This window comes from Ranitomeya imitator, chromosome 1, assembly GCF_032444005.1.
Source record: "Ranitomeya imitator isolate aRanImi1 chromosome 1, aRanImi1.pri, whole genome shotgun sequence".
In the NCBI taxonomy this organism is placed as follows: Eukaryota; Metazoa; Chordata; class Amphibia; order Anura; family Dendrobatidae; genus Ranitomeya; species Ranitomeya imitator.
In genome coordinates this window covers 243090375-243103127 of record NC_091282.1, presented here as the reverse complement: position 1 = coordinate 243103127, position 12753 = coordinate 243090375, and the positions used below count along the sequence as shown (strand labels likewise).

General features: G+C 47.1%; 1 protein-coding gene across 2 annotated transcripts in view; it reads left to right on the top strand.

Moving 5' to 3' along the window:
• The first annotated feature begins 1732 nt into the window (after positions 1-1732).
• TRAFD1 (TRAF-type zinc finger domain containing 1) overlaps positions 1733-12753 on the top strand; it is a 75034-nt gene continuing 64013 nt past the window's right edge. The window contains exons 1-3 of one of the 2 annotated variants that reach the window (XM_069754812.1): positions 1733-1821; positions 4346-4400; positions 9597-9732. In XM_069754812.1, the coding sequence (XP_069610913.1) occupies positions 4357-4400; positions 9597-9732 (180 nt within the window). In that variant the 5' untranslated portion in view covers positions 1733-1821; positions 4346-4356. The remainder of the gene's footprint in view (positions 1822-4345; positions 4401-9596; positions 9733-12753) is intronic. The other variant, XM_069754799.1, reaches the window with a different exon arrangement.

Below are 12753 nucleotides of genomic sequence, written 5' to 3'. Positions count from 1 at the left end.
GGATTAGTTTTACTCTCCTTAGCAATGTGCTTCTCTGTTTCCTTTTTGGCAGCTTTAATTAGTTTTTTAGATAAAGTATTTTTCTCCCTATAGTTTTTTAGAGCTTCAATGGTGCCATCCTGCTTTAGTAGTGCAAATGCTTTCTTTTTACTGTTAATTGCCTGTCTTACTTCTTTGTTTAGCCACATTGGGTTTTTCCTATTTCTAGTCCTTTTATTCCCACAAGGTATAAACCGCTTACACTGCCTATTTAGGATGTTCTTAAACATTTCCTCCTCCCCCATTATCCCCATTATTGCCCTCTCCATCACCCCATCATTGCCTTCTCCCCATCAGCCCCATCATTTCACTTTCCTCCCCCTGCACACAACACCATTTACCTCTGCACATTCCCCCGCAGTGCTACGCATGTACACACACCAAAAACACACACGCATACACACGTGCACACACACAACACCTCTCACCTGTCCGCACGCTCTCCCACACCTGAAGCATCACCATTGGCAGCTTCCTCTCTCTGGCACAGCTGGCCGCTGAATGATGACGTCATCCAACGGCGCCGCTGTGTGAGAGAGAGGAAGTGCGGGCAGGAAGCAGGACAGATCACTGCACATGCAGTATGTCCGCCCCTGGGAGCCGGCGCGCTGTAGCTTCTCTGTGCCGGCTGTCAGGTTGAGTCGGCACAGAGAACAGCTGACTCCCAGATCGGGGGCAGCAGAATGCAGCCACCGGGGAGACTCTGCGGACCGCCGCATTAGGCGGCCCAACTGTGCCCCCCCACCGGCTGTGCCCGGGGCACATGCCCCGGCTGCCCCCCCAGATATGCCTCTGTTAGGCCATGTGCACACATTCAGTATTTGGTCAGTATTTTACCTCAGTATTTGTAAATCAAAACCAGAAGTGGAACAATCAGAGGAAAAGTATAATAGAAACATATGCACCACTTCTGTATTTATCACCCACTCCTGGTTTTGGCTTATGTTGCCTGGGCAGTCCCTTTAAGGCCCCTTTCACACATCAATCTTTTGCCGTCAGTCTCATTCCGGCGAATTTTGAAAAAAACGGATCCAGCGAATGTTGCCACCAGATCCATTTTTTTCTCATAGACTTGTATTAGCGACGGATGGCCTCACGTTTCACCCGTCGTTCGCTGGATCCGTCCAAAATTGTTTATCCGGCGGCCGGAGACAACGGACATAGTAACGTTTTTTGTATCTGTTGCCATCCGTCGTTTGTTAGAATGGAAGCCTATGGCGCCGGATCCGTCAAATGATGGAATCCGGAGACGGATTCCGATTTTTTTTTTAACTGAGCAGGCTCCGATTTATTTAGGGTAGGATTTAGCTGGATCAGCTGGTCGGATCCGGCGAAAAAACGGATCCGTCGCATCAGTTTTTCACAATCTGCTACAGATCCGTTTTTTTTTTTTTTTTTCAACATTCGACAGATTGTAACTGATGGCAAAAAACTTTCGTGTGAAAGTAGCCATAGGCACAGTGCATTTGTATGTATTTATTTAGTGACCGGTGTTTTGCATTGTGCTGTGTCCCCTGTGCTCTATAGAGCAGCTGTAGCCTCACCACGGCCATCAGCTGCTGGAAGAGGTCACGTGGGTGCCGTCCTCCCCACAGGTAGGAGCGGATCGCAGATTAGGACACGCCCACTACTTCTTAGCAAACGAAACTTCTTAACTCCTCCCGCCCATGTGACCGGTCACATGACCCCTGACGTCACCGCGGCGGCTGCAGTTTGTTGGAGCTCTGTTGTTGGGCAGTAGTGGAGTCGTCGGGGACAGCCGGAGTTGTACGCAAGTAACGGGTGAGCGCATAGGACTTCTGATAACGACCGAGGTTGTGCTGTGGTACCACAGGTCCCAGCAAACCTGCACATAACAGGTCCGGATAACAGGTCCGGGCGGCTCTGCCTGGGTCTCCCGCTCCTTCTCATGGCTTAGTGGTGATGCAGCTAGTGGCCGGTGTGATGGGGGGGGGGCACAGGGGCAATCTCCCAGGATGCTTCACTGCCTCCCAGCACTTGTAGAGGGGCTGTCCAGGATAGTGGTCGGTCCTGGTACTGCAGCTCACATAGAAGTGAATAGGAGCCGAGCTGCAGTGAGTGGACAGCTGACTATTGGGGTCTTGGTTTCTGGATTTCCATTGCTGACCGATGGCCCATCAGTGTTTAGGTTCCGGCCCTCTAGAGCCACACTGCAGTAATCCGTCAGATCCCCCCTCGCTGTGTGGTGGGCTGCCCCCTCAGTGTATCCGCTGTGGATTTTCGGCAGCATGGATGGCGCTGTTCTACGAAATGCGTAATAAAATAAATCCGCAGTATAAACTGCTGATTTCACCCAGTGATGCTGTGCCATTTGGAGCTTTTCCTGCTCCTTGCTCACAGCCTAAGGAGCTTTACCGAGGGGCTCTGTTCCCAAATAGTCTCATTATATATAAAATCCACTCTTCTGTTCATGAGGGTTTTTTCCTGCACACGTCGCCTCTTTGAAGAAGATCTTGAAGGAAGCCGCTCCACACTAGGAACCGTCCAATCAAAAGGCTGTAAATAACGTTTCATGAAAAAACCTTCCAAAGCCTTTAAAAATAGCTTCAGGAAAAGGAAAAACCTCCCAATACTCTGCGAAACAGGAGAGTTCTGTGTGTGAAAGTCATGACTGCTTCCAAAGACTTTCTTCACATAGACTGTTTTTTTTGTGAGGATTTTGCCACTGGAAATATTTCAGCAGAGAATCCACAGCGGCTCGGGCATCTATCGGATATGTACAGCATAAGTGATACATCTATATGTCTCGGAGTACCCCACTGCTGGGACCCTCACTGTTAGTGAGAATGAATCCCCTGTATGCCGCTGACATTGGTCACACTTGTGTTCTATCACGCTGACTATGGCATATTTCCAGCTACTTATAGGCTGTACTGGGATAATCCCATTAAAGGGAATCTGTCACACTCTGGGACGTACATACTCTAATATGGGCATACAGGTGATAGAAATGTAACACTGGTCCTACCTGTATGCCTCATATTAATGGTCTTGTAGCTGAGAAACGTTTTCTTTCCTTATGCTAATGATTTGTTCCAGGCTCCGCACCTGCGTCCTGCACTCCCTCTACAATCCGTACTTTTTTCTCTTTTTCTATGGGCGACGCATCCAGGGATCTTCTACGCCAGCTAGTCACCGTGGCCTACTGCATGCGTGCCACTAATGAGTTCTCCCTGCATAGTCATTGCTAGGAACCATGTGTACATAGTGATGACTATGCAGGGAGGAAGTGGGGAGAGCACATTATTGGTTCGCATGCCGGAGGTCACTGGAGCGGAAGTCGCCTGCGTAAGAAGTCCCTGAATGCAGTGCCCATAGAAAGGAGGAAGAGGTATGGATTTCTGAGGGAGTGCAGGGCACAGGCGTGAGATTCTGGGGCCATAACTGACGTGCATGGGAGGGGGGAAGTATTAAAATGAGGACAAGAGGCAGGGATTTCTTCCAGGCACTGCACGCCCTGGAAATCATTAGCATAAGGAAAGAATATAACATTTCTCAACAACAAGACCATTAATATGAGGCATACAGGTAGTACCAGTGTAATATTTCTATCACCTGTATGCCCATATTGGTAGATTATGTACGTCCTAGTGGGTGACAGATTCCGTTTAGGCTATGTGCACACGTAGGAAAAGAGGTGCAGAATTTTCTGCACAAAATCTGCATCTCCTGGCAGAATCCGCAGCCGTGGATTTGCCGCGGTTTTTATGCAGATTTTGTGCGGTTTTTTTATGTGGATTTTGTGCCGATTTTCAGCGTTTTTTGCCACTGCGGATTTTTAACATGGAGGGGTGCAGATCCGCACAAAAGAAGTGACATGCACTTCTTTGAAATCCGCAGCAATTCCGCGCTGATTTTTCCGCATCATCTGCACAGCTTTTTTTTTTTTTTTATCCCATTGAATAACATTGTACTGTACATCACAGTGCGGATCTGCAGCGTTTCTGCTCGTAAAATTCCGCTGCGGATCGAAGCAAATCCGCATCGTGTGCACATAGCCTTAAACAAAAAGGTTGCATAACACCATATGGTCACCATCTTCCATGTTCTCCCCTAGTGCGTTAATATCACTGGTATGTGGTGGTGCACAATTTCCTTAATTTTCCATGTCCTTGTGAACTATTTTCTTGACTATGGGTTTTCCCGTCTGGCTATAAGTGACCGGTTGCCTCCATACCTGGCCTCTGGCAGGCTTGTATTCAGGAGGGAGTGTCTGGGAAGGCTTCTTTCTTCATGCGTCATTACTGAGAACTGAAAGTGATAATGACACTGCTGTTTTGTTTAGAGACGCTGACCATGGCTTCCAGTGCAGAGCAGGAAACGCGGCTGTGTGGAAACTGGTGAGTAATGTGTTATGGCAGCTTCCTGCTGGTTGTTATGGGTGGAGGGCAAATCTCTCTCGGCAATAGGATTTAAAGGGGATATCCAGGACTTTTATCATTTTAGTGTATGGGGCCAACTACCTGCCTGATCAACAGTGCAGCTCCTTGTCTTCTGGGCTGCTCTGTCGATGAGGCGTCATTGCAGACATCATGCTGACTCCTGAAGTTGGACGGTGGGGTTCCAGCTGTCAGTCAGCATGGCATCGGCAGACACACCCCACCAGCAGAGCAAAGCTGAAGAGAAGAAGCTGTTCTGTTGATGTGACGTCAGTGGAAGCAGGGAGATCGCCGGCAGGAGTCAGCAAGGACCGCTCTGAGCTGGGAGAAATTGTCGCTGGGCAGGACAGGCTGCTGGATAATTCTTAGCTCCATATTCAAAAATAATACAAGTCCTGGATAACCTCTTTAATGCTGCATAATACGTGACCTAAAAGGTTTGAGTAGAGTTAGCAAAAATTGATTTACATGACCTTGTGCAGCAGCCATTCTTGTAATTTTAGTCACTGGACGTGAGCCCTATGAACCAGCATCCATGGCACCTCAGCCTGTTGCGGTGTCACATGTCATCGATGACATTGCGCCAGGTCAGCTACTCGAGGAGCCATCGATGCTGGCAGGTAGCAGCTGGTTTGCAGGGTTCCCATCCAGTAATCATAAATTATCAACACTTCTGCTGGACTAGTCATGTGAATCAATTAGATCATCTCTGCTTGTATGTTTCTGGGCTCATTTGTCAATATTTGTGCAGATACTGTAACTGGAAAATAGCCTTGTAGAGTTAAGGTACCGTCACACTGAACGATATCGCTAGCGATCCGTGACGTTGCAGCGTCCTGGCTAGCGATATCGTCCAGTGTGACACGCAGCAGCGATCAGGATCCTGCTGTGATGTCGTTGGTCGCTGCAGAAAGTCCAGCACTTTATTTCGTCGCTGGACTCCCTGCAGACATCGCTGAATCGGCGTGTGTGACGCCGATTCGGCGATGTCTTCACTGGTAACCAGGGTAAACATCGGGTTACTAAGCGGCAGCGTAGGGCCGCGCTTAGTAACCCGATGTTTACCCTGGTTACCATTGTAAAAGTAAAAAAAACAAACACTACATACTTGCCTTCCGGTGTCTGTCCCTCGGCGCTGTGCTTCTCTGCACTGGCTGTGAGCGCCGGCCAGCCGGAAAGCACAGCGGTGACGTCACCGCTCTGCTTTCCGACCGCTGTGCTCACAGTCAGTGCAGGAAAGCACAGCGCCGGGGACAGACAGCGGAAGGTAAGTATGTAGTGTTTGTTTTTTTTACTTTTACAATGGTAACCAGGGTAAACATCGGGTTACTAAGCGCGGCCCTGCGCTTAGTAACCCGATGTTTACCCTGGTTACCGGCATCGTTGGTCGCTGGAGAGCTGTCTGTGTGACAGCTCTCCAGCGACCAAACAGCGACGCTGCAGCGATCGACATCGTTGTCGGTATCACTGCAGCGTCGCTTAGTGTGACGGTACCTTTATTGTCTCAATTTAAAGGGCCTTCCTGAGGTTGAGACAATGCTGACTCATCCCACGGTTATCAGATCGGTGGTGATCTGACATCTGTAACCCCTCCCCCCCCCCCCCCTTCCCCACTGATTAGCTAATACTTGGTGCTGTGCCACAGCTTTGTACATCTGTAGCTGCATCTCTGCACAGGGACCCAGACATGTTTGCAACTTACAGGTTACAGGTGTAATTGAGAAAACGGGCCTTGCAAAAGATAACATTTACTAAACAACAATGTCCTACTATAATACTGACTTTGGCACTTCACATTACTTAACAACCTATAGGATCCTCAACTGGAATTAACCAACCGATCCGAAGAAGAGTTCCAAAATATAATAAAATATAACATTTTATTGATGACAATTAAAAGGTAATAGACCTAGGTACACAAATACAAAAAATACCCAATGGAGCTCCAATACACCCCCACAACCATATTATAATATATCGCCTGGATAGGGAGAAAAAATGCAGAAGAATAGACTATCTTGGCATAATGCTTGATATATACAATGCAATTATCCCACTTGTCCAAAAAGCAATATCTACAATGCCCAGCAGACTGAATAAGAATTGAATTGGTGCCGGTCACCCACGTCATGCTCCCCTCCCTCGGCAGTATCTCTGCAGAATCACCAATCAGACAGTTTTCTCGATAGCGCCTCCCATTTTTGTTACACCGATTGGTCATCACTGATTTAAAAGGCCCTTATTTTCACCCCTTGAGCACGCCCCCGGAAGAAGCTAAGGGCGAAACGCGCGTCAGGGCGGGGAGGGAGCACTGAATCACCCTGCATCCTGGGATTTATCTTCTAATACTTTGGTCACTTTCAGCGATAAGATATTATTCGCCTGGATTTAATGCCTTATAGTGGACTTAGTAACTGTGCATATTTCATGTGGCACCTACATATATTCAATTCTTGTTCAGTCTGCTGGGCATTGTAGATATTGCTTTTTGGACAAGTGGGGTAATTGCATTGTATATATCAAGCATTATGCTAAGATAGTCTATTCTACTGCATTTTTTCTCCCTATCCAGGCCATATATTATACTATGGTTGCGGGGGTGTATTGGAGCTCCCTTGGGTATTTTTTGTATTTGTGTACCTATGTCTTTTACCTTTTAATTGTCATCAATACATTTTTATATTTTATTATATTTTGGAACTCTTCTTCGGATCGGTTGGTTAATTCCAGTTGAGGATCCTATAGGTTGTTAAAAGATAACATTTGCATAACAATCCACTGCAGAATCTGCAAACAGCCTTCCCATAGGGATAAGTTATATTACTGCTGGTCACGCTTCATCTCCTCCAACTGGGAGCATAGGAGGTGGTTGGAAGACGCCATCTCTCCCTGTGTACACGCACGGTCTGTCGGTGTCCTTGACACAATGAATGGCGGATTGCCGGAGCAGTATGGTGGACTACTTTGAGAAAGGTGTCGTGATCCTTCTCAGCTCATCATCTTGAGACTCTTGTGCAGCACTGGCTTAGAAAGGTTCACAGACCAGTAAAGTGATGAAAGACAAAGACTGATCTTTAAAATGTTTCTGTGATGGCAGAAAACAATCTGCTCTTCCAGTAACTGCGCCATGTTTGTCTGATATTACAGCTTTTCTTTATGTACTTTACTACAACACTGATGCATGCACGGATCATATATACACAGAACTTTGGGAGTTCAAGCATAGGTAACTGCGACAGCGTAAATCAGAATTTTCCATGTCCTTCCCTAGGTTAAAAATCAGAAATCTTGCAATTTTCACTTTCGATTTTGAACAGATGATTGTCTCACTATAGGCACGATTACAATGAAAGGAACACATATATACACAGCAGATAATATTGCTATTTCCAATAAATGGTGGCCCCAGATATTCTCCTCCCCTCCCTGTAATGACTTTTGGTCAGATCAAGGTGTGCCTACAAGACTCATGCAGACGACAGTGAGTCAGCGCAGGTGTATTGCTGCCCATCTTCAAGTATGAGTCAGTATTCGGCTTAGTGACAAGTGTAAAAATTGCAAAAATTAAAAAAGCAAAGCTTCAAAGGTCACACTCTTCTCAACAAACTTTGCATAAATCAGTACAAAAGAATAGAAGAAACTTTGTAATACTTAGTTCCTGAGAAATATTCTTCCTTCTCAGTTTGAGCCACATCTTCCCCGGAGTCCTCAACTTTCCATTTAATCTGGAAAATATAGAGTTGTTGGGTTACATAGCCTATTAATCTTCATTGAGGGTGGAGTGAGGAGGAGAGCGACAAAGTAGGCTTAGGTAGAGACTAGCAGAGCTTGATGAAGTCAGTGATTTAGCTCATCCCAAAGCTGGATTCATAGCTACACTGCTCAATACTGCCGTAATGTCATTTATGTTACTGTTTCTGAACATGTCCCAAACGGGTAAAGAAGAGCAGGTGTTGCTGCTTTTCATCTCCCATACACAGTAAGTCCTGTCCCACCAGCTCAGAGAGAACTGAAAATTGGAGATAACGCTTACAGGGGATTTGGAAGGTGAAAAATGCAGGATACAAGTCATAAAATGAAAATGGTGTTATTCCTCATATACACACAACAGCTTTTACTGAAAATGTTTTCAAACTTACAGGTACTTTTTAAAGGGATTGGCCACACTTAGTGCAATCTTCGACACACTGTATCTGGATCTGTCTTTTTACAGTGACCATCACGTATCCCCTAGTATGTGATTTGTATTCTTGTGGTCATGTGATGACTACTCGAACTGTCAAGCGTAGTCAAATCCAAATGATATTTGCATTACAGCAGGTGACAAAGATTTCTCCAAGGGTGGGCAGGCCCTTTAAAGGGAACCTGTCACCCCGTTTTTTGAGATTGAGCTATAAATACTGTTAAATAGGGCCTGCGCTGTGTGTTCCTATAGTGTATGTAGTGTACCCCGATTCCCCATGTATGCTGAGAAATAACTTACCAAAGTCGCCGTTTTCGCCTGTCAATCAGGCTGGTCAGGTCGGGAGGGCGTGGTGACATCGGTGGTTCTTCCTCAGCTTTACGTTGGTGGCGTAGTGGCGTAGTGGTGAAGACACAGCGCGCGATCTGCGCTGTAATCCCTTGCATCGGTGGGGGCGGCCATCTTCCTGGGGCCGCGCGTGCGCAGATCGAGTGCTCTGCTGCACGGGGCTTCAGGAAAATGGCCGCGGGATGCCGCGCGTGCGCATTAGAGATCGCGGCGGCCATTTTCCCAAAGCCGAGTTTGCTAATATAAAAACCTGATATACCCAATTGGGATGTGTACACACAGATGGTTTTTAGGGTGATTTGGAGCGGAAACTCTCTAATACTTATCAAAAATTTACAGGTTTTGCTAAATTTCTGGCAGAAAGTTCTGCAAAAAAACCCCAAAACTTGTGTGCACATGCCCTTTAGTGTTTCTCGTTAGAAAAGTCTGTATTCTCCGTAGTTATTGCTGAGCGCTATAGACTTCAGGGTTTTGGTGCTAATGTAGGGAGATGCAGCAATAATAAAGATAAATCATATTAGGGAAAAATGACAATTTACAAGAGGTATGAAGTGTTAATGTAAGGAAATTGCTTTACAAAGTAACAAGACAAATCTTCATCTGTGACCTGTTCTTTCTCCACCTAGTAAACGTGACATTCCTACCGTTAATTTCACCATCCACGAGATTCACTGCAGACGCAACATCTGCATATGTGATCTGTGCAAAGAGCCCGTTCACAGAAGTGACCTGGAGGACCACCATGCCACCGAACATGCCTCGGTAAGAATTAATTGGAATACCTTTTACTGATTGTGTTTTTTTTTTTTTTTTTATTTCTTTCTTTATTAAGGGATACTTGGTGCAAATTTATTTTATATTCAGGAATATGTCTTCACAGTAAGTTATATTATCCGCTCATGGAAAACATGGAGCCATTTGCATAACGGCCCAGGAAAGAAAGATCAGTTATAGGTTCAACATCACATTGATTGTGCTGCAGCCAATCACTGAACCCAATTGCTCTGCCGAAGTAGATGTCATGAGCCTAGTGATTGGTTACAGTGCTGGCGACGTGACGTCACTACTGCAGCCTGTAGACAATCAACAGACAATAGGCAACTATGGGTCCCAGAACAGATTTCTTTATTTTTTTAATTTTTTTTTCTGTCCCTATGAGTTTCTGGAATAATAAATCTTTGAATAGAAACAAACAAGTTAGTTGCATTTTGTGCCTCTCTTGCTCCGATCTCCCTTCAGTCATTGATCTCCAAATTCTACAGCTGTCAGCCAGAGGTGACTATTGTAATGACTATGCCCTTTAAAGGCTTATTCAGTTTAACCCCTTAGCGACCGCCGATACGCCTTTTAACGGCGGCCGCTAAGGGTACTTAAACCACAGCGCCGTTAATTAACGGCGCTGTGGAAAAAGTCCATAGCGCTCCCCAGAGGCCGATTTTCTCCGGGGTCTCGGCTGCCAAGGGTAGCCGAGACCCCAGAGAACATGATTCGGGGGTTTTTTAACCCACCCCGCATTTGCGATCGCCGGTAATTAACCGTTTACCGGCGATCGCAAAAAAAAAAAAAAAAAAACGATCTCTTTTTAATTTCTCTGTCCTCCGATGTGATCGCACATCGGAGGACAGAGAAAAGGGGTCCCAGGTGGCCCCCCAATACTCACCTAGCTCCCCCCGATGCTCCTCGTGTCTCCCGGTGGGCGCCGCCATCTTCAAAATGGCGGGCGCATGCGCAGTGCGCCCGCCGGCCGGCACCGGGAGAATCTTTGGGGTCTCGGCTGCCGGGGGTAGCCGAGACCCCAAAGAGCACGATCGGGGTCGGTATTACCGACCCCTGTTTTGCGATCGCCGGTAATTAACTGTTTACCGGCGACCGCAAAAAAAAAAAAAAGTAAAGTGTAATTCTCTGTCCTCTGATGTGATCGCACATCAGAGGACAGAGAAATAGGAGGATTCGGGGACCCTAGCATACTCACCTAGGTCCCTGGATCCTCTTGCTGCTCCTCCTGGCCGCCGGCAGCAGAACATGGCGGACGCATGCCCAGTGCGCCCGCCATCTGTCTCCATCTGCCGGCCGGCAGGAGAACAGCAGTTGGGGTTAGGGTTGGGGGTAGGGTTAGGGGTAGGGTTAGGGGTAGGGTTAGGGGTAGGGTTAGGGGTAGGGTTAGGTTAGGGGTAGGGGTAGGGTTAGGTTAGGGGTAGGGTTAGGTTAGGGGTAGGGTTAGGTTAGGGGTAGGGTTAGGTTAGGGGTAGGGTTAGGTTAGGGGTAGGGTTAGGGGTAGGGTTAGGTTAGGGGTAGGGTTAGGTTAGGGTTAGGGGTAGGGCTAGGGTTAGGGCTAGGGTTGGGGCTAAATTTAGGGTTAGGGTTGGGGCTAAATTTAGGGTTAGGGTTGGGGCTAAATTTAGGGTTAGGGTTGGGGCTAAATTTAGGGTTAGGGTTGGGGCTAAACTTAGGGTTAGGCTTCTTTCACACTTACGTCGGTACGGGGCCGTCGCAATGCGTCGGCCCGACATACCGACGCACGTTGTGAAAATTGTGCACAACGTGGGCAGCAGCTGTAGTTTTTCAACACATCCGCTGCCCAATCTATGTCCTGGGGAGGAGGGGGCGGAGTTACGGCCACGCATGCGCGGTCAGAAATGGCGGATGCGACGTACAAAAAAACGTTTCATTGAACTTTTTTTGTGCCGACGCTCCGCCAAAACACAACTGATCCAGTGCACGACGGACGCGACGTGTGGCCATCCGTCACGATCCGTCGGCAATACAAGTCTATGGGCAAAAAACGCATCCTGCGGGCACATTTGCAGGATCCGTTTCTTGTCCAAAACGACGGATTGCGATGGAATGCCAAACAACGCAAGTGTGAAAGTAGCCTTAGGGCTAGGGTTAGGGTTGGGGCTAAAGTTAGGGCTAGGGTTGGGGCTAAAGTTAGGGTTAGAGCTGGGATTAGGGTTAGGGTTTGGATTAGGGTTCGTATTAGGGTTACGCTTGGGATTAGGGTTAGGTTTGGGATTAGGGTTAAGGTTAGGGTTGTGATTAGGGGTGTATTGGGATTAGGATTCAGTTTGAGGTTAGGGTTGAGATTAGGATTAGGGGTGTGTTGGATTTAGGGTTTTGATTAGGGTTATGGTTAGGGTTGACATTAGGGTTGTTTTGGGGTAAGGGTTGTGATTATGGTTAGGGTTAGTGATTAGGATTATGGATGAGGTTGGGATTAGGGTTAGGGGTGTGTTGGGGTTAGGGTTGGAGCTAGAATTGGGGGGTTTCCACTGTTTAGGTACATCAGGGGGTCTCCAAATACGACAGCCAATTTTGCGCTCAAAAAGTCAAATGGTGCTCCCTCCCTTCTGAGCTCTGCCGTGCGCCCAAACAGTGGGTTACCCCCACATATGGCGCATCAGCGTACTCGGGATAAATTGGACAACAACTATTGCAGTCCAATTTCTCCTGTTACCCTTGTGAAAATAAAAACTTGGGGGCTACAATATCTTTTTTGTGGAAAAAAATATTTTTTATTTTCACGACTCTGCATTCTAAACTTCTGTGAAGCACTTGGGCATTCAAAGTTCTCACCACACATCTAGATAAGTTCCTTGGGGGGTCTAGTTTCCAAAATGGGGTCACTTGTGGAGGGTTTCTACTGGTTAGGTACATCAGGGGCTCTGCAAACGCAACATAATACCCGCAGACCATTCTATCAAAGTCTGCATTCCAAAACGGCGCTCCTTCCTTCCGAGCTCTGCCGTGCGCCCAAACAGTGGTTTACCCCCACATATGGGGTAC